Consider the following 21,159-nt stretch of genomic DNA (forward strand, 5'->3'; position numbering starts at 1 on the left):
TAGCGGCCGCTCACCACAACTAGGGAAAGTCTGCACGCAGCAACAAAGACCCAACGCAGCCAAAATAAATAAATAAATAGATAGATAGATAGATGGATAGATTTATTAAAAAAAAAAAAGAAATAGAACATATGCGTTAACCCTAAACCATTAAAGAAATGCAATTATTAGTTAAAATGTCCACATAAACAACCATATCATGTTACCAGCCCAGGAGGTTTTATGCTGAGTTCAATCAACCCTATAAGGATCAGAACTAAAGTTTCTCAAGAAATAGGAAAAACGTAAACCTCCTCCAATTGATTTTGGGCAGTTACAATAATCTTGATTTTTTTTTTTTGAAAGGGTCAAAAACTTTATTTGCAGGGCTTTTGTGTGTTTTTTGTTTTTGTTTTTGAATACACAGGTTTCCTGCCGTCCAGGGAGAAAGGGATGTGCTGTCCGGCTGCACGAGGTTTGGGGACTGGCCTTGGGGCTCCAACCCCGTCCCTTGCACCTGCGCGCTGGCCGCACGGTTCCTCCGCTGTGGATAAAGGCACTGTGTGTTCTGCAGGAAGGCGCTCACGGCCGGCTGGCAGACGACGAGGCGGCCTTCTCAGGGGCTGTGAAGTTGAGGCTGTCGAGGGGTAGACTTGAACTTGTGGCCTGGCAGGGGGCCAACTGGCGAGGAAGCCCCAGGCTATGGTACCTCAGCCTGGCAGGTCCGGCTGGCCCTGGCGCAGCGGCCTCAGGTTGGAATCCTGCCTTAGCTTCTTTTGCGGTCAGCCATGGCTCTCCGGTTGTGGTTGGCTCGTGTGGCTTGCTGGCTTCTTTCCTCCTGCGCTCCTGTGTTGTCTCCCAGCTCTGCCCGTGGCCCCGGGGGCTGCCAGCCACTGCTGCTGAGCTGTCATGCCGGTACCCCTTCCTGACCAGGAAGGCCATGCACCTGGCTTCTGCTTTTTCCCGCAGCACTGCAGGGTCCTGCACAAGATGGTCGGGCTTGGGGTCCTCGTCCTCCTCTTTGGTTCTCAGCACCTGAGGGATGGTGCACTTTGGTTCTCCGCACCTGAGGGGTGGTGCACTTTGGTTCTCCGCACCTGAGGGATGGTGCACTTTGGTTCTCAGCACCTGAGGGATGGTAAAGGGCCTGTCGCTGCCTTCCTCCTGCCCTTGTGTACCCGGCTCAGGTCCACTGAGTCCCTGCTGAACACGTCCAACTCAACATTCTGGGAGATGTTGTGACGAGACGTCAGCAGGGGCGCTGGGTCTGGCTTCACCTGTCTGTCTAGGCCGCGGTCCAGCTGGCCGAGGGCAGGGGCCAGCCGCCCCTCCAGGATGTTGTTGATCACCTGCGCCGCGTCATAGCTGTAGTGCTCCAGGCAGGCCACGATGAAGCCCTCGCCGAGGTCTGGCAGCGGGTCCTTCACCTGGGAGATGAGTGAGTCCAGCTCCACGCCGCACGCGGCGGGGCCTGGAGCAGCCGCTGCCCCCAGGCACTCCTCTTCCTCCGAGTCCTGGGGAAGCGATGACGGTCTGCTGACCGCCTCTGCCGCCTCCACGACCCCGTTAGGATTCTCAGCCACCGGTGGGTCTTTGGCATCGGTGGCTTTCCTTCGGTCCACCCCTTCCCATGCACTCTCGACTGCCTGGAGGTTGTAGGCGGTCCGAGACTCATCCAAGGCTGAGGACTGCTGCAACAGGCTGACGTCATTGGCCACAGGGAAGAGTGCATCAGAGTCTCAGAGAAACCTCTTCTCCTGCAGCAAGGAGCTGAAGATCTGAAGGAACTCTTCAGTGAAGCCCTGAATGTTGTCACAGCTGCTTTCTAGGACTGGGAGAAGGCAGATCTGCTTCAGGAGGATGTGAAAAATCTCCAGTAGCTTCTTCCTGGAATGAGAGAGCCTCTGCCACAGGTCACCTAGCAGCTCGCTATCTTCAAGCCTCCTCTTCTTAATTGCAGACTCCAGTTTGGGAATTGCTATTTCGTAAAAGGAAGCTAGCCTGTAACAGAAGTCGTGTTTCTGGAAGGTTGGGCAAGCCAAAGGGAAGATATCCGGAAAGGCCCAGAGTGTGGTGCAGGTATCACAAAGGTAGAGAACGATGTCCTTTAATTCCAGGAGAGGCACGTCGCTGGGGGTCAGCCGGCCCCTCTCCTCAAGCTTCTGGGGTGTGGTGCAGGCCCCGTCCCCTTGCAAACCACAGTGCTGGAGGATATTGCTGGAGACCTGAAGGATGGTGGGCATGCTTTCATCCAGGTCATTATAGTAACTTGGCTGTTGGATAAAGATGTTTCCTATCATCTTCTGCAGCAGCGGGGAGTTGCCTTTTCCAAAGAGCACGCAGAGGTCCAGGATCTTTGGGATGTCAAACTGGAAGTTGTTGTAGAGGATTTATCCAAAAGCAGAGGGGGAAATGAAGTGATCTTTGGATTCCTTGCGAGTGGACACGCGAAGGAAGGCGAGAAAAACACTTCGGCGGAGGTGCTTCTCCATGTCAACGGCCTCAGGGGCTGAGGCCACCAGCTGGTCGAACTTTCGGGGGACACAGTGCAGGTAGGAGTCCAGGCACTTCTGCAGGGTCTCGTCGAAGACAACCTGGCACCAGAGTTTATCGTGAGGCAGGGCCAGGAGCCAGTCGAGGTCATTGGCTACGAAGGTGGTGCGTTCCAAGTACTCCTGCCCTAGGGTGGGAATGTTGTCTTTAGGGGGCGGTTTGTATAATGCAAGATACCGGCCTGCCTTCTGCTCAGGGTGTTTGTTCACCAAGAAGAGAAGATGAGCTCAGTTTTCTCCTCTGACTACATAAGGGCTGCTTTCTCCGCGGGGTGGTGGTGGTGGTGGTGGTGGTGGTTGTGATAATAGGAAGAAGGCCGGGCTGCGTCTCAGCTGTTGTCAACCACAGTCCACCCACTTCCAGGTCAGCGCTGGTGAAGTCCTCAGCTTGCCTGTCTTCAGGTCCTTGCGGGTGATCTGGAGTTGGTCCAGGGGCAGAGCTGGCACTGTGCTGCATTGACCCTCCCCGGCGGCTCCACTGCCGGTGCTGTACTGCCGCCGCCGCCGCCATGGTCCACGGTGACAGCTCCCACAGCGCCGGCACTTCCGGGGTCCACAATAATCTTGATTTTAAAACTGAATACAAAGAACATGAGAAAGAAAAATTATAGCCATATTTATTTATAAACATAGATGCAAAAAATCATAATTAAACAGTTAGCAAACAAATATTCAAGCCAAGGAAGCCTTAAAGAATACAGGACTTGTATTTTTTTTTTTTTTTTTTTTTGCGGTACGCGGGCCTCTCACTGTTGTGGCCTCTCCTGTCGCGGAGCACAGGCTCCGGACACGCAGGCTTAGCGGCCATGGCTCACGGGCCCAGCCGCTCCGCGGCATGTGGGATCCTCCCATACCGGAGCACAAACCCGTGTCCCCTGCATCGGCAGGCGGATTCTCAACCACTGCGCCACCAGGGAAGCCCAGAACTTGTAATTTTTATTTCCCTGTCTTAGAAGAATTTTCTTGGGACTTCCCTGGTGGTCCAGTGATTAAGACTCCGTGCTTCCACTGCAGGGCGCGTGGGTTTGATCCCTGGTCAGAGAAATAAGGAGCCCACATGCCGCATGGCAGCAGCCAAAAAAAAAAAAAAGAATTTTCTTTAAACTGGAAGGACACAGCATGCCCCTTATGAAGCTGCTCAGTGCCGTACAGTGGTCCAAGCCGGTGTCCCAGGACCACAATTAGAAATAAGAGCTTCAGGGATTGGAAAAGAACAGAAACTACTAGAAATAGTAAGCAAGTTCTTAGCAAGGTTGGGTTAGATCCAAGTTCAATTTAGAAAAATTAATCGTGTTCCCAGGTACTTGCAACAAACAAAAGTATAAAGGTAGATGAAGTCTACAATATCGCCAAAAAAGTTTACTAGAAATAAACCTGACAAAATGTGTAAGATCTTTATGAAAAAGTATAAGACTTATGGAAAACATCAAAGAAGACCTGGATAAATTGAGGTACATACCATGTTAATGGATGGAAAGATTCAATGCCACAAATATGTCTATCCTTCCCCATTGATACTGGGATTTTTCATGGAACATGAAAAGTTTTGTCCATAAATTCATATGGATCTATAAGGGGTCAATACAATTTCAAGGAGTAAGAAGGCAAGATGGATCTCCATAGCAGGTATTAAGAGTACTAGAAAGACATAAGGAGAACAATATGGTAGTCGCACAGGCTTAGACAAGGGAGCAGATGAGAGAATTCAGAGACAGCCTAAACACACACACACACATTAAATAAGTTTGCATCATTACACATAGGACAGGGGGACATGGATAGATATTCATTAAATTGTTCTTATATTGGCTTTCCATATACAAAATTAAAAATTAATTATCTATGTTATATCAAACAAGTACATGGAAAAATGTTTACATTTGAAAACATTAAAAATTAAAACAGCTACACATGGAAAGACTTCATAAACTAAGAGCCTTATCTCAGATTGGAAGAGAGTATTTGAGATGTATATAACTGACAAAGGATTACTATGCAGAATATCAAAAAATTCTTATAAAGCAATAAGGAAAGAAAACTTCCTACTAGAAAAATATACAAAGGATGGAGCCAACAATTCTATAAAAGAAGAAAATGGAAGGGACAGAAAAATATGAAAAGACGCTTGGGGGACTTCCCTGGTGGTCCAGTGGTTAAGACTCCGAGCTCCCAATGCAGGGGGCCCGGGTTTGATCCCTGGTCAGGGAACTAGATCCCACGTGCATGCCACAACTAAGAGCCCGCCTGCTGCAACTAAAAGATCCCGCATGCCACAGCGAAGATCCTGCACGTGGCAGCGAAGATCCCATGTGCCGCAACTAAGACCCAGTGCAGCCAAATAAGTAAATAAATAAATATATTTTAAAAAAAAGAAAAGAAAAGAAAGAAAAGACACTTGGCCTCACTAGAAATCAGGAAAGTATAAAATAAAACCTCAATGAGATAGCTTTTCACATTCCAGAAGGTTGGGAACTGAGAGGTCTTATAATACCAGTATTGGTGAAGATATGGGAAATGGTAACACTTTTTATTTCTCCTGGAGGTGTCTGTTCGCACAAGAGCTTTAGAAAGCCACTTGGCAGTGAGTGCCAAGCATGTCATTTTACTTCCACTAGGAGATCTAGATCCTGCTAAGGGCAGCAACAGCCCAGCTAAAATTACCCACATTCCGGGCCTCCCGTGAGGTAGCAGTGAACACGACTTCTGGAAAGGCATATGCACCAGAGTTTCAGCTCTGGGTGTGAGGCAGCACCTGCGCTACTGAGAGCAGTGATAAATCATCATTGTCCAGGAGGCAAACAAAGGAATCCTGTTGGGCACGGCCTGCTATGGGCTAAAGGTCTGTGCCACCTGTGCACAATGAACATTTGTGTGCAAATTTGTATGTTGAAGCCCTGTTACCGAGTCCAAACTTGTACTGCTCACCACAGGACATGCCAATAAATTGAGAGATGAGGTGTTGGGGCAAAGAATAGTGACTTTATTTGGAAAGCCAGCAGACCGAGAAGATGGTGGACTAGTGTCCCGAAGAACCATCTTACCCAAGTTAGAATTCAGGCTTCTTTAATACTAAAAGGGGAGGGGGTGTTCTCGCTCTCAAACATTTTTTAGAAATGACAGTTACTGTTTCAGGTTCTAGACTTTCATTTATTATGTAAAACTCACCCAGATTATCTGCATCAAGTGATATGAATACAGGACTGGGTCTACGCAGTGAGGAAGAACTCAAACCCCATTTAGTATTTAGCTTTGAATTTACCTTAGAACCTGAAAAATAATTTCAAACAAGATAATGAAGCCATACCTTGAAGATCTTCCTCAAGAGTCTGGAAATCTATTTCTGTTTCTAATTTCTAAAAAATTATTTGTGATGATCCACTCAAACTGAGGCCAATTACTAGGATGCAAGCACCACATGGTGCTCTATTTGTGCCCTCGATGTGTCAGGAACCAATGAATGAATAGTACCAAGTTTTTGTAGAGCACAGATGGTGTTTGTGGCAGCCATGAGAACGTGCATCTCAGATCTCCAAGCATAATCCTGACAGCTCGGACTGCTGCGTTATGAATCCACCACATTTCCTCCAGGCTGCTCCCGGCCACTGACTGAGGAGATGGGGGGTATGGCAGGCCTGTTGCTGTGAGACACGAAACTCCTCTGACAGGTAACTTTGGCTTGAGGTTTCCCCACTGACCTAGAGAAAATGCTCTTAACTGCATTGCACTCCAACATGCTTTCTATTGAAACTTCCTTGCTTCCCTGCTCCTTTACCATCACCAGCTCTCCCCTTTGCTCTGGCTCCCTCCCCATTGTTCCCTTAGAGGTGTTTCCCTCCAAATTCTCTTACACATCTAATCCCTGCTTATTGGAGGATCTTAATACTGTGGTTAAGGGTATGGGTTTCAAAGGATTCCCTAGGGCTTCCCTGGTGGCGCAGTGGTTGAGAATCCGCCTGCCGATGCAGGGGACACGGGTTCGTGCCCCGGTCTGGGAGGATCCCACATGCCGCGGAGCGGCTGGGCCCGTGAGCCATGGCCGCTGAGCCTGCGCGTCCGGAGCCTGTGCTCCGCAACGGAAGAGGCCACAACAGTGAGAGGCCCGCGTACTGCAAAAAAAAAAAAAGTATTCCCTAGACAGGACATTGAGAACAAAAGAGAAACAATGAAGTAGGTGCTCAAAGACTTAGGATGTAAAGATATAGGATTAGGATCTAGCTCAAGGATGTGAGTGATTACAACTTAAATCTGCTCCTGAAGTGATTGATAACATACATTATTATGTAAATATACACAATGGAATTCTTTTTTTTTTCAGTTTTTCACTTTTTATTGCACTTACATTTAAATTACCATTAAATACTAAGCATAAGTTAAATAAATAAATAAAAGGGGAGGGGGTGTGGCTGGTCGTTGCAGGAATCTTTTGTTCTTGCAGCTGTCCAGGTAGGTCTGGTCACAATGTTCCCAATAAACCTCCAACAAGATAATTGTTACTTTCTGTCCTGCAACTTTTTTTTTTTTTTTCCTCTCACTGTTGTGGCCTCTCCCGTTGCGGACGTGCAGGCTCAGCGGCCATGGCTCACTGGCCCAGCGGCTCCGCGGCATGTGGGATCTTCCCGGACCGGGGCACGAACCCGTGTCCCCTACATCGGCAGGCGGACTCTCAACCATTGCACCACCAGGGAAGCCCCTGTTCTGCAACTTTTTATCTCTATCTGAATGGAAAAGTGTGTCTTTAAAGGTCAGAGGCTAGAGAATGGGCTATCAGCTATATTCCAGGCTCTAGGCAACATTCTTGTGTGTGTGTGTGGTGTGTGTGTGCATGTGTGTGTGTGTTTGAAGTAACATTTATTGATTGATTCTGCTTCCCCTTTTTTTTTTTGGCCATACCACAAGGCTTGTGGGAATCTCAGTTCCCTGACCAGGCATTGAACCCGGGCCACAGCAATGGAAGTGCCAAACCCTAATCATTAGATCGCCAGGGAACTCCCTGACTTCCCCTTTCTTTCTTGAGTCCCAATAAAATGTTATTTACAAAAAATCAGGTGGTTAGCCTGGGGCCATAATTTGCCACCCCTGCTCTAAAGAGTGGGACCCAGAGCCTGAATCCATGGGAGATTCTAGGCAACATTCTTGTATAAAGGTGCAGAGCTAGCATGACTAAGCACAGGCAACAGAGCACAAGGGTTAGAGGTAAAGGCATATATTCAATACGAAGTCAGGTTTGTTCTACTCTGTTGCAGCCCTAACCCCCAGTGTGATGGAATTTGGAGGTGGGACCTTTGGGTGATGGGGTTTAGATGAGGTCATGAGGATGGGAACCCCCTGAGGGGATTAGTGTCCTTATAAAGAGAGCCTTCGTGCAAGCATGCCCTCTCTCTGCCACGCGAAGGCTGAAGGGACTCTTGCCGAGGACCGAGCACAGAAGTAGGAATTCAAAGCACATCTGTCCCCTCACTTCTGGCTGTGCCAGGAGAAAATAAGGAGTCCTGATCCAAGGTCCATACTTTCTCATTGTCTCCATTCATTCAACAGGCGAGTGTAGAGCCAGGTGCAGATTTGGGCTGGGTGCAGGGGTGGGGTGGAGAGGGCTCCAGCCCGCCCCTCCCCCAATGGGAGCAAGGCTTTGTCCTGCTGTCTTCTGCCAGGGTCTGTCCCATCCCCCTCTCTCTGGCATCTTTACTTTCTCTTTCCCTTTGCAATAACCTCGGGTCCTGCTGCACAGAGGGGTCCGGCTGCATCAGAGACCGACCTCTGCCAAGAGGGAGGGCCCAGGAGAAGGTGGGTCAGGAGCCTAAGGAAGCAAACCACCCCAGGGCCCTCCCACCCCTGGTGCCAAAGCAGGAAGGAGGTGGAGCCTCGGCTGAGACGGCCTGGGAGGTCGCTCACAGATAAGGGGGTTTTCTACACAAGAGCCCCGGGAGAGGAAATGGAGCCCCAGCACCCGAGACAAAGGGCAGGGATGGGACTAGCCAGCAAAGGAGGCTGCAGCCAGAGGCCCCGGATCAGGTACCGCTGCTGCCTGCTCTGTCCCGCTGGACCCCATCTCCAGCCCTCGCTAGGGCTGCGCCTCTGTCCTTGGCCTGCTTTTCCCCCCCCCGCAGTCCCTGCAGTCCCGGCCTTGTTCCTTTCCCTCTCTGGGCTCCTTCTCTGCAGGGCCCACTCCCATCTGGGGTCTTTGCCCTGTTCTGGGGGTGCCCCCACTATTGTTTCTGAGCTGGCCCCTCCCAAACCTCCACCCAGCTCTGAGGGTCCTCGTGGCCCAGCTCTCAGTCTGAAAGTCTGTCGGGCTAGGCCATCCCCTCCCTGCCTGTGCGGGGCTGCACCCTCTATTGGTCGGAAGTATCTGTGCTCTGTTAACGCTTAGTATTTGGCGAAAGGATGATTGACGCAGCTGGTGACTTTTTTTAAAGCACTCTGATCAGTTTTCTATAGTATTTACACCATCGTAAACACAGTGTGAGAAGAGTTCTCTGAGGTAAGAAGATAAATCATCTCTTCCAAGGATATCTCAACTCTGAGCAGGAAAATAAATGCACACTGTTCACAAACCTGGCCACGCCCTAGGTGACCACGCTTCACGTTTATAACTGTACCGCTAACAGCTCTAATGGAACTGGAGAAAAGATCAGGAGAAACGCTCCTATTTTAAAATTAAGTAGGAAAGAAAGCCACACCCAAGACTTCACACAGCCGCAAGGTCACATAATGGAAGAGCTGGAAATGGCCTGGCCTGGTCAGGGGACCCAGCTCTATCACTTACAGCTCTGTGACTTAGGCAGGCTACTCGTCCCCCTCTGCATCCCCGCTTCCTCCTCTATAAAATGGGCATGGCTGCCGCAGCATTTGAGTTCAGATACAGAAAGCACTTGTAACCATAGCCCAAGCCTGTGACTTTAGGTGTTAATCCGACATTAAAACACAAAACAAACATGCGCAAGTGAAAAGTCAGGAAGGAATTGAACTGAAATGTTAAAGCCTCTGATTTTGGAGTGGAGAGGTTTTCGTTACTCTTTTTTATTTTTCTAATGATTTGGGGGATGGGTGGGCAGGAAAACCGGAGTGGAGGTGGCGGGATGTGCTATTGGAAGTAGCAGAGCCAGGGCCCCTGTGGGAGAACATCACCCATCCCTGCTGTCCCAGCACCCTCTCCTCTCCCTCTCCCCCAGCCTTCCTGCCTGGAAAGGCGCAGGAAATTCTCAAGGCCCAGGCGGGTTGCTGGGAGGCCCAGCGCCTGGGGCGTCCAGGGGGCTACGCTCTGGAGAGACCAACCAGGAGTAACTCCAGGGGCCGCTCTCTGCATTTTCCCTTTTCTCTCTTTTGCCCCAGACACCCAGTGGAGTGGTTAGATCGCCAAACCTTCTCCTTCCACTTTCACAACCTGAGATTTGCCAATGGGCGGAACTGCACCTACCTCTGCTACCAGGTGGAAAGACTGAAGCACTGCTCACCTGACTTCTCCGACTGGGGGGTCTTTCAAAACTGGGTATGAGCCCCAGGACACTCTCATCGCAGGCGGGAGCTAAGTGTTGACGCAGAAAAGAGGCGCAGCCGAGAGACACAAAAGCATTTATCTGGTGCCTTAGAATTGCAATGCGGGGAGCACAGATTCAGGTGCAGCCTGCGCTGTGTCCCGCCACAGGGAAAAAAGCCGGGACGGAGGCGGGGGCGGGCATTGGCAAATTGCGGAAGGTTTAGGATGCTTGCACAAGTTGTTTTCCCAATATTATGATTGGGAGATATAATTACAATTGCAATTCATTGGTTTTCAGAGTATATTATGTCAGATACTAGGAAAATCCCTTTTGCAGTGTGTCCAGTTTTTAATCAAGAATGCGGATATGGGGACTTCCCTGGCGGTCCAGTGGTTAAGACTGGGTGCTCCCAATGCAGGGGGCGCTGGGAACTAAGATCCCGCATTTCGCCCGCACCCAGCCCCCACCCACCCAATAAAAAAGAATGCGGATATAGCAGTGACAGGCTCTGTCCTATGCCCTTGCCCAGTGTAATAGTTCAAATCTGGTGCCTGTTTCAAAAATGGGATGAAATTTTAGCCCCCAAATGGTGTCCCTCACGTCAGAGGTGTTACACAGGCTCACATACGCCAGTAGAGGATGTGGAAAAAATGGTAATAAGTCCAACGCCTTTTGGGGGTTCTCAGTGGCGGATGCATCTTCCCACACATTTTCTTAAGTCCTGGAACCGGAGACGCGATGGCGGTTGACTTAATCCCACAAAGCCTTGTTTAGCGAGTCTGCTGGTGGTGGGTCTCTGAGTTTGTCATCGGGCTTGGCGAAATGTCCCCCCACCCGCCTGCCCTCCTCCACCCAGAGGGCAGCCTTTTCAGAACCTATGTGCGGAAGGGGCAGGGAGGGGGTGTGCACTGTAGCGGTATTATCCCATCAAAACCTAATCTGAGTCACAGGTGTCATCTCACTCTTTCTACTACCCAGTGTTCAAAAAGTTAAGAGAAACTGATGAAATTAATATTGACGCTGTGTTAGACAACACAGTCATCCCTAGATATGGGGATGGGGAGGTTGGTTCCAGGACCCCCACGAACACCAGAATCTGAAGATGCTAAATCCCTCATGTAAGATGGCATAGCATTTGTATAGAACCTACCCACATCCTCCCATAGACTTTAGATCATCTCTAGTTTACTTATAATACCTGATACAATGTAAATGCTATGGAAATAATTGTAAATACAATGTGGATGTTATGTAAGTAGTTGCCAGCCTGGCAAATTCAAGTTTTGCGTTTTGGAACTTTCTGGAATTTTTTTTTTTCCTGAATAATTTCAATAGGTTGAATCTGCAGATGAGCAACTCTCATATACAGAGGACTGACTGTATACCTAATCTATTATTTCAATTAGATGTATTTTCTAATATATAACTAATATAAAACTTCTTCATGAGACAGTTTACATTCTTTTCTCTTCATACGAAGTCACTGAAATGAACTGTGTATTTTTACACTTGCCACACACCTCCCTTCAGACGAGCCGCACCTCAAGTGCTCTGTAGACATGTGTGGCTGGTGTTTCTGCCGACGGACAGGGCAGCTCTGTGGGCCTCCCAGCAGACAGCACCTAGGGACCAAGCCTGGACCCCACAGGGCCTGGACCAAAGCAGGCACTCAGGTTACTTGTAGAATGAATGAATGGGAAGATGGATGTTAGAATGAATGGGTGAGTCGATGAATGAGGGAAGTCGATGACTAAAGAAGAAAAGAAGGGAGGGGAGAGATGGAAAGAAGGGATAACTCATGAACAACCTGCCCCTGGGATGCCCACCCCCCTTACCCCTCCTCCCCAGCTCCCTAGCCCAGCCTCACTGCCTGCTCTGGCGGCCAAAAACGCCCCCTTTCCGCCTCCATCTCTCCCAGGTCTATGCCTGCCATGTGGAACTCTGCTTCCTCTCTTGGTTTCGCGCTAAGAAGCTGTCCTCTCACGAGCAGTACCGCATCACCTGGTTCTTATCCTGGAGCCCCTGCTTGTCATGTGCAGAGCAGGTGGTTGCGTTCCTGAAGGAGAACAGGAACGTGAGGCTGAGCATCTTCGCCGCCCGCCTCTACTACTTCTGGAATCCAGATTACCAGCACGGGCTGCGCATACTGCGCCACCAGAGGGCCTGGGTGCGCATCATGTCCTTCCGAGGTGAGAGCAGAGGGGGCTGGGGGCTGGAGGGCGGGGCGGTGGGAGGAATGGGGGCGGACCTAGAAGACCCCCCCGGGAGGGTGAGCGGGCGGAGAACCTGGGAAACGAGGCAGGACTGAGGGCACACGGCAGGGAGGGGGCAGGAGGGGGCAGGGCACAGGATGGTCAGCCGAGAAAGGCCTCCCAGGGCCCGGACCTGATGGCTTTCTCTCCTCTTTATCTCAGACTTTAAATACTGTTGGAAAAACTTTGTGTACAATCAGGGAATGCCCTTCAAGCCTTGGAAGAAACTGCGTAAAAATTATCAGTTCCTGGTGGCAAAGCTTCATGAAATTCTCGGGTGAGGGCTTCCTTAGCCTTCCTCCCCCCACCTCCTCCTTATCTCCGAGTACCTTCCACCTCCCTTCTCAGCCTCCTCTCCTCCCTGGCCCCAGAGGGCCACTGCCCTTGGGCTGCCCCTGCCCTCCCTCAGCTCCTCTCTCCTTTCTTCCCCCAGCGTCTCCCCCTACGCCCCCGTGAGATCTCCCTCTCCCCCAGCGAGGGAGCCCCACCTCCTCCCATCTCACACATTGACCAAACCTTGTTATTAAACTGAACATAAATGGGCATGAATATGTATAAGTGTGAAAATGAGATTTGAGAAACATCCTTGAAGACAGACTTGACTTATCAGAGAACGAGGCTCCTTGATGGGAATGATGGCATTCATTTGCTAGGATATCCGCAACGAAACGCCACAGACTGGGTGACTTAACAACAGGTGTTTACTTTCTCACGGATATGGAGGCTAGAAGTCCAAGATCAAGGAGTCGGTAGGTTGGGCTTCTCCTGCACCCTTCCTCCTGGGCTGCAGACAGCTGCCTTCTCGCTCTATCCTCAGATGGTCTTTCTTCTGTGCATGACCCCTGGGGAGCCCCTGGTGTCCCTCTGTGTGTCCCAATTTCCTCTTCTCATAAGGACATCAGTCAGATTGGACTAAGGGTCACCCTAAGAGCTTCCTCTTAACACAATCACCCTTTAAAGGCCCTATCTCAAGTATAGTCACGTTCTGAGAAACTGGAGGTTGGGATTTCAGCATATGGATTTGCAGGGACACGGTTCAGCCCATACGATGGCCAAAGGCTTTTTTGAGCTGAGCAGGTGCAGTGAGAGCAGGATCCTTGTCCTGTGTGTCTCTCTCTGGGTTATGCCCCCTTGACCCTGACTCCTCTGCTTCCATTCCAGACCTCGGTGTCCCTAGAACCCCACCGCCACCCCACCTTCACTTTGTCATCATCACACCCTGTCCTCACTCTGCTCATCCCTCATCCCATTCCCAGATTGCTGCCAGAGACGAAGCTCTGGGGGTGGTGACGGAGAATGAGCAAAAGGAAGAAAAAAGAATGGTTACGTTTACATTTAAATACGTTTTTAGAAAAAAAAAAAGTAGCATTGGGGATGTGAGGATTGAGATTATTGGAGCTTTTTCAAAAAGCGGAATAGAAAGTGGAAGGACTGCCAAGAGTCAGGTCAGAGGCCACAGCTCAGTTGCTCGAGGTAGATCAGGAAGCGAGCGTCTGGCCCTTTGTCCACAGAGCCAGCTGCCACGTGAACGCACCGGGGAGGAACTCAGTGGAGGTTCCAGAAAGGGTGGCCGGGATTGTGGCAGGGCCAAAAGGGAGTAAGAGCCTGGTGAGGTGGGATTCTGGGCAGGCAGATGCAGAGGAAGGAACAGCAAGGGGAAGCTGTTGGTTTGGAATCTGTCCTTAAAGTCCTCGTGGAGAAGGTCTGGGGTCCCACTGATCTTGGCCGTCTGGGTGGGAATTGTCAGTGGCAGCAGACACCTGTCCCTTTATTCTCCCTTCCTGTTTGCACTGCTGCCTGGAGGTCTTGGGCAGAATCCAGGGTGTCTCTGGTTGCTTCGGCTCTTCTGCCTTGATGCTCTCTCCCTGTCGGTGTTTCCTTCAAGGAGGAAGGCACAGAGGGACATGGTTGGGGATGGCGTACCTCCTGCTTGTCTCGGGCATTAAAACGGGCCCCAGTGGCCAGCTTAAAATGTCCCTCTCCTGGCACACCTGCATTTTGGCCCATCTCAGGTAGCTCACAGGAATCTCCAAGCCGGGGCTGTAGGATTGCTGTCATTAGGGAAAGGCCAGCAAAGGGTTTCAACCTTCTTGTCCATCTTTCCTGCCTCTCAGGCCAGGGGTGACTTAGCTCTCTGAGTTTGACCAACACTTCAGTGTACAAATCTGATCACTCTTTGGATTTCCCTGGTGGTCCAGTGGTTAAGACTCCATGCTTCCAGTACAGGGGGCACAGTTTCAATCCCCGGTTGGTTGGGCAAGCTCTGCGTGCCACGTGCTGTGGCAAAAAAAAAAAAAAAATCTGGTCACTCTTCCCAGAAGGATCCAGCTCATTCTAGAATCTTTTGTTGGCTGTGGCCCTGGGCATTAGGACAGATGGGGGTGAAGGGGACACCATTCCTGTGGATCCTCTAACCTCCTGCCCAAGCTCTTGTTACCCCCGAGGCCGTACCAGGGCCTGTGGGGCAGAAGGTGGTGTGTGCAGGGCGGGCAGCGGGGAGCAGTGGGATGACAAGCTGGGAAAAGTTAATTTGGGAATCACATTTGTGTGCAGTTTGGACTGGAGGTGGCCATGACTGCTCTAAGACCTCCTCGCTAGGTTTCAACTTTCCCCAGAGCTGTTTTCTCATCTGGAGGTCTTGGTGGCCACGTGACAAAGTAAGCAGATAGCTTACCCCTTCTCTTGTGCTCCCTCCCCCACTCCTTTTCATGGAACAATGAGGAAGCAAGGGGAGGGAACAAGGCTAGGCTTCCTGGACAGCTTTCCAGTTCTGCCATTTATTTGCTGTTGTGACCTCAAGAGAGTGTCTTAACCTCTCTGTGCTGGGACCACATCTAAAATGTCAGGATAATGCTCCTCCCCACTTGATGCTACTGGGGAGCTGGGGGTAGCAGACGGTGCACAGGATCTGCTCAACACAGGGCTGGAGATGAAGATCTGGAGTACTGACCCCCAGCCCTCATTTTCCGTCCTACCCAGAGTCTTGTCAGGCTACTGAATAAAAGCTAAGTGCCAAGTAGGAGTAGGATGGAGAGGGCTCCAGCCTACCCCTCCCCCAGTGGGGGCAGGCCTTTGTCCTGCTCTCTTCCGCCAGGGTCTGTCCCATCCCCCTCTCTCTGGCATCTTTACTTTCTCTTTCCCTTTGCAATAACCTCGGGTCCTGCTGCACAGAGGGGTCCGGCTGCATCAGAGACCGACCTCTGCCAAGAGGGAGGGCCCAGGAGAAGGTGGGTCGGAGCCTAAGGAAGCAAACCACCCCAGGGTCCTCCCACCCCTGGTGCCAAAGCAGGAAGGAGGTGGAGCCTCGGCTGAGACAGCCTGGGAGGTCGCTCTCAGATAGGGGGCTGTCCTAAAAGAAGGGTCCTGGGAGAGGAAATCGAGGCAGAGTGCCTATGACAAAGGGCTGGGCTTGGACAAGGCCAGGAGACTGCATCTGGACTCCTGGGATCAGGTAAGTCCAGAGCCCAGGAGGAGGGAAGAGGATGGGTCTGAGAGACAAAAACCACCCTGGGCCTCCCACCTCGGCTTACCCAGACAGGAAGGGCATCTGCCGCTCCGAGAGCTGTAGGGGAACGCTCTCAGATAAGGGACTTTCCCAAGGCCAAGCGCAGCCTTGTGACAGGCAGGTGGAACCAGAGATCCCAGTGCCCAGGGCAAGCTGGGACATGTCTGCCGAGGAGGCTGGAGCCCGGCTGCAGGGGCCAGGTGGGGCTGCTGGTCCTCCTCGCTGCCTCGGGCTCCGCGCCCAGCCCTGGGTTCTCTCCCTCTCTGGCTCCTTCTCTTGCCTCAGGCCTCCCAGCCCTACCTCTGCCACAGCCTGTCTCTCTGTGTCCCTGGCCATATCCCAGAGGCATGGCCACTGGGTCTTCCTAAAGCTCTCTGTGCACCCTCAGTCCTAGACTTTAGGTTCAAGGATGAGTGAAACAATGTTTGGAGTCAGCTATAAAAGCGTTTTTGTAAATTTTATGTTAAAGGCACAATTTTGCAGAGAATATTCTCATTTCTCCTCTGTGGAGGGAAAACTCTCCAAGACAAGAAGATAACTCGTTTCCCATGAAGACACTACCAAGTATAAAAAATTCAATTGGTCTTTAAGTACTTCTTACAAGTTGTTTCTATCGTACCTACAGTTTTAGCTATTCAAGGGCAAGGTGCAACATTTGTGCTATGAAGATAAGTCCTCTTGTCTCAGATGTGAAATATCTCAGCCTTGAGTGTCTGGCTTTCCCCAGGACTGGGGAGTTTCTCAGAACATGGGAACTTCAGGGCTAAAATCAGGAAGACTCCGGGCAAACGGGGCAGTGGTTGTCTCAGGTGTGCTATGAATGGGGTTTCCCTTCTAATCCTTACCCTGAGGGCGGCCAGTTGCCCTCATGGGGAGTATGAACTTCAGGCGAGGCCATTGGCCACAGTCCAGAGATGGTCTCTTCAGCAATCGTTACCCAAATCCATCTAAAGTTTTACTAATTAACACAAGGGACGTCAGAGATAGGTTTCCACTGATGAAGTTTGTGGCTTTGTTAATTAGCATAACATATCAGAAATGGTTTTTCGTTGGTGGAACTGGTGGTGTTTCAATGAGTTGGCTGGAAATATGGCGAGACTCCTCTGGCCTTGCAGGAACGAAGTATTGTGTTCCGTGGTCTGGGCCGTGAGGGCACTCTTGGCTTGATTCCTGTGTCCAGATGCCAATTTGAGGCTCTGAGGTCATCTGACTCTGACTCGGTGGTCAACCAAGTGACATCACCTTGGGTGGAGTGTCCAGGAGGGCAATGGGCTGGGGCTGTGAAGCTTCCCAAGCTCGTTCAGACTGGCACCTGCTTGGGCATGGGTGTCCGCGTGCAGTGCGGCGCCGGCCAGAGGGAGCCTTCATGCGCCTCTCTGGGGCCCGGCAGGAAGGCCCCTGGTTACATCCACCTACTGCTGTCCGTGCAGAGCCAACAGCACTTATTGAAAAGAACCTGGTGGTTCTGCATCCCCACATGGGCTGGGCCACTTTGCGGTATAACGTTAAATGAAAAAGAAAGCAAGATACAAAATGGAATACTCTATAGAGTACAGTCATAATTAGGGGGAGAAAAAGCTAGGTGAGCCCTTCGGCCAAAAGGCTCTGTCACAACACTACCTTGGTGACAACAGTTTTTCCTGTTCACATGCCTCTGTGCTCTTTGTACGGACAAAATTATGATACACACAGCTCGGCCAAGAGCACAGTGTTAACGGAAGCTTTTTAACTTCCATCCCCCTCCCCACTCCCCAAAGAGAAGGGTCCTGACGTTAGCTACGGGGTTGAGGTGCTTGTGGGACCTTAACAGAGGGGTCTGGGGCTCAAGACAAAGATGTGAGAGACGAGGAAGGACATGCCGTGTCCAATTCTCGGGGTGGGGGCACCCCCACTCAGCCCAGGAGTCCTGCCTGTAGTGGCCTCTAGCATGGGCTGGAGGGGTGGTGATGTGTGAGGGGGGAGAGCTCGCCCTCTTCCCTCTCCCTCCCAGTACTCCTGGCCAACAGAGAAGGAAGAGACCCTCCCTTACCTCCCCTTAGGGGCCTAGGTGAGCCCAAGGAACTGGGTTCAGAATGTGACAGAGCCTTGGGTGACACCAGAAAACACTCTCTGCATCTTTGGTTTTCTCCTTCCTGTTGCACAGAAACACAATGAATCTGCTAAAAACAAATATATTCAGACAACAGTTTGGCAACCAGCCCCGGGTCCCACAGCCCTACTACCGGAGGAAGACCTATTTGTGCTACCAGCTGAAGCAGCTCGATGGCTTCACGCTTGACAAAGGCTGCTTCCAAAACAAGGTGCCACGTGGGTTCCCTGGGCGCAGGGCAAGCAGGGGCAACCGCACCAGGCAGGGAAGCAGAATCTGAGTGACCCCGCTTCCCTGCAGCTCTCCACATTCTTTCCCATCCGCGGGCCACCACATAAGCCCTTCCCGCCAGCAGAATGTACCTCCTAACCCCTCTTTGAGAAGTTGATGTTTCCTCACCCTCCAGATCTCAGCTCAGTCACCACTTCGGGGAAGCCAAGCGCTCTTCCAAGGACTGAGCACCTGACCTCACCTACAAGATCTCCATCACACTTCTGCCTTTCTGCCATCTTCCTACCTGTCCCGTCCCCTCTCCCTCCCTCCCTGACCTCCCTGGTACCCTCAGGTTCAAACGTCTCCAGACAACCTCCTGGACATGTCCAAAAGCCAGGTCACAGAGTATTCAGGACTGTGCCCTGGAGGTGTCTGTTACAACCCGTCTCCTCTGGGCACTGGGACCCTGATCTGATTCCAAAGAAGTTACAGGTGCTTGGGGAGTGTGGAATTAATGGATGAGTGAGTGAGTGAAGGAATGAATAATTGAAGGAAAGAAGGAGGTTCTTTCCTTGTGCTATAGGCAGTTCACATACTGGAAAGTTCACAGGACAGAGGCCCTCGTCCCGAGCTTCACCCTCGGTGTGCGACCTCTGGCCTCTGCCTTCTAACCAACCCTTCCGTCTCTCTGAGAACCTCTCCAGAAACAGCGACATGCAGAAATTCGCTTTATTGACAAGATCACCTCACTGAATCTCGACCCAAACCAGCGCTACAAAATCATCTGCTATGTCACGTGGAGCCCCTGCGCTGCCTGTGCCGGGGAACTGGTTGATTTCATCAACGGTCAGGACAACCTGAGCCTGCAGATCTTTGCCTCCCGCCTGTACTTCCACTGGGTCAAGGTGTTTCAGAGGGGGCTGCAGCAGCTACAGGCAGCCCAGGTCTCAGTGGCTGTCATGACCCGCTCAGGTAGGAAGAGAGACAGAGCTGTCGGTGGACGGGAGGATCTGTAGTTCCAAGAGCGAAAGCCACTGAGTGGGAGTGGGGGAGAGGGGAGGCTGGACAGGAAGGACGGCGGCCCAGCTGAGACCCAAGGTGTGATACCACCTGAAGGCGAAATTCCAGGGACAGACTAATTCCAGGGAGAGGAAGAGAAGGAAGGGGAAAGGAAGGAGGGACGGACGGTGGCCCTGCTGGTGCAAGCTTGCTGCTCCCCTGCCCTTGGGGCCTGACTCAGTTTCTCTCTCTCATCTCAGAGTTTGAAGACTGCTGGGAAGAATTTGTGGATAACCAGGGGATGCCCTTCGAGTCCTGGGATAAGCTGGAGCAATACAGTGAGAGCATAAGCCGTCGGCTCCAGAGGATCCTGTCGGTGAGAAGCTCTCCCCGCTGCAGGCCCCTGGCCTCTCCACGCCCCGCCGACCCCCTTCCCAGCTTCAGCCCCACTTCTGTCTGTCAATCCTCTCCTTGCTCTCTCCCCACTGCCCCCCACTGCTTTCTCTTTTCTCATGACACCCCCTTTAGGTCCCCTCTTCCAGGGGCTCGCAGTTCCTTCCTTCTCTCTCTCTTCATAGACTTTTTTTAAAATACATTTTATTTTACTTATTTACTTTTGGCTGCGTTGGGTCTTTGTTGCTGCGCGCGGGCTTTCTCTAGTTGTGGCGAGCAGGGGCTACTCTTTGTTGCGGTGCGCATGCTTCTCATTGCGGTGGCTTCTCTTGTTGCGGAGCACGGGCTCTCGGCGCGCAGGCTCAGTAGTTGTGGCTCACGGGCTCTAGAGCGCAGGCTCAGTAGTTGTGGCGCACGGGCTTAGTTGCTCCATGGCATGTGGGATCGTCCCGGACCAGGGCTCACACCCGTGTCCCCTGCATTGGCAGGAGGATTCTCAACCTCTGCACCATCAGGGAAGCCCCTCTTCATAGACTCTTGTTAGCTTTCTGTTTCTCTTAAGGCATCCCTGGCCTGCCTTGATCCAGTTCTTTTCTTGTCCCGGCATTTTCAGCCTCGCCTCTGTTCCCCTTCCTCCCTCAGTTTCCTGCCAACCGAAGCTTTCTCATTTCTCTCTCAATAGCCCTCGAATTGGAATAATTTAGAGGATTCCTTCAGAGACTTGAGACTTGGATCCCCATCCCCTTCGTCGTTAAGAAGTGACTCAAGATGACAGGTCCTGGGGCATCTCACTGCTTCATAAACTGCTGGCTCTTAGGAGCAAAGAGCCAGCCCCACGGTCACCCCTGACCCTCACCCAAGTCCAGAGACCTTTCTTTCCTCTTTCATTCTTCTTTTTTCCTTTCTTTTCTAAGTGGGTAAATATTTTTATAATTGAAAAAATAAAGATAATTTGAAAGTCTGTAAAACTTGGGTTACTTTCTGAAAGGAGAATCAGGTTTTTCCTTCATAAAAAGATGAGTATAAAGAACTTTCATACTACAGCACTAAGGAAAAATTTACTTAAGAATTCCTAGTATAGGGACATCCCTGGTGGCGCAGTGGTTAAAAATCCACCTGCCAATGCAGGCGACACGGGTTCAAGCCCTGGTCCGGGAAGGTCCCACATGCCGCGGAGCAACTAAGCCCATGCACCTCAACTACTGAGCCTGTGCTCTAGAGCCCGTGAGCCACAACTACTGAGCCTGCGTGCCATAACTAATGAAGCCCGCACACCTTGAGTCTGTGCTCTGCAATAAGAGAAGCCACTGCAGTGAGAAGCCACTGCAATGAGAAGCCCGCACACCACAACGAAGAGTAGCCCCCGCTCACCACAACCAGAGAAAGCCCGCATGCAGCGACTACTAAAGCCCACGTGCCTAGAGCCCGTGCTCTGCAGCAAGAGAAGCCACCAAAATGAGAAGCACGCGCACTGCAACAAACAGTATCCCCTGCTGGCGGCAACTAGAGAAAGCCTGTGCAGCAACGAAGACCCAACACAACCAGAAATACATTAAAAAATTTTATAAAATAAAATAAAAATGGGCAAAAAAACTGAATCGACATTTTTCCGAAGAGGAAATGCAGATGGCCAACAGGCACATGAAAAGATGCTCAACATCGCTAATCATCAGGGAAATGAAAATCAAAACCACAATGAGAT

The 21,159-nt window shown here is 51.1% G+C and overlaps 2 protein-coding genes across 2 annotated transcripts; one reads left to right on the top strand and one right to left on the bottom strand.

The window, feature by feature from the left end:
• Positions 1–561: 561 nt before the first annotated feature.
• LOC309968966 (activating signal cointegrator 1 complex subunit 2-like) lies at positions 562–2,969 on the bottom strand (the record flags this gene model as incomplete). Its single annotated transcript, XM_082850466.1, is given in 5 exon segments — positions 562–1,045; positions 1,108–1,718; positions 1,722–2,369; positions 2,373–2,573; positions 2,898–2,969. Coding segments are annotated over 4 exon segments (1,842 nt in total). The 5' UTR covers positions 2,472–2,573; positions 2,898–2,969.
• A 5,491-nt stretch (positions 2,970–8,460) lies between these two features.
• LOC309969407 (DNA dC->dU-editing enzyme APOBEC-3B-like) lies at positions 8,461–20,369 on the top strand (the record flags this gene model as incomplete). Its single annotated transcript, XM_082851220.1, has 9 exons — positions 8,461–8,540; positions 9,861–10,017; positions 11,925–12,195; positions 12,421–12,535; positions 12,912–13,007; positions 17,907–18,063; positions 18,770–19,037; positions 19,325–19,440; positions 20,140–20,369. 9 exons carry the CDS (start codon positions 8,461–8,463, stop codon positions 20,227–20,229), a joined length of 1,350 nt encoding a protein of 449 aa, XP_082707346.1. The 3' UTR covers positions 20,230–20,369.
• Positions 20,370–21,159: the final 790 nt, after the last annotated feature.

The sequence above is a fragment of the Leucopleurus acutus genome (assembly GCF_964270905.1).
Source record: "Leucopleurus acutus genome assembly, chromosome: 11".
Taxonomy (NCBI): Eukaryota; Metazoa; Chordata; class Mammalia; order Artiodactyla; family Delphinidae; genus Leucopleurus; species Leucopleurus acutus.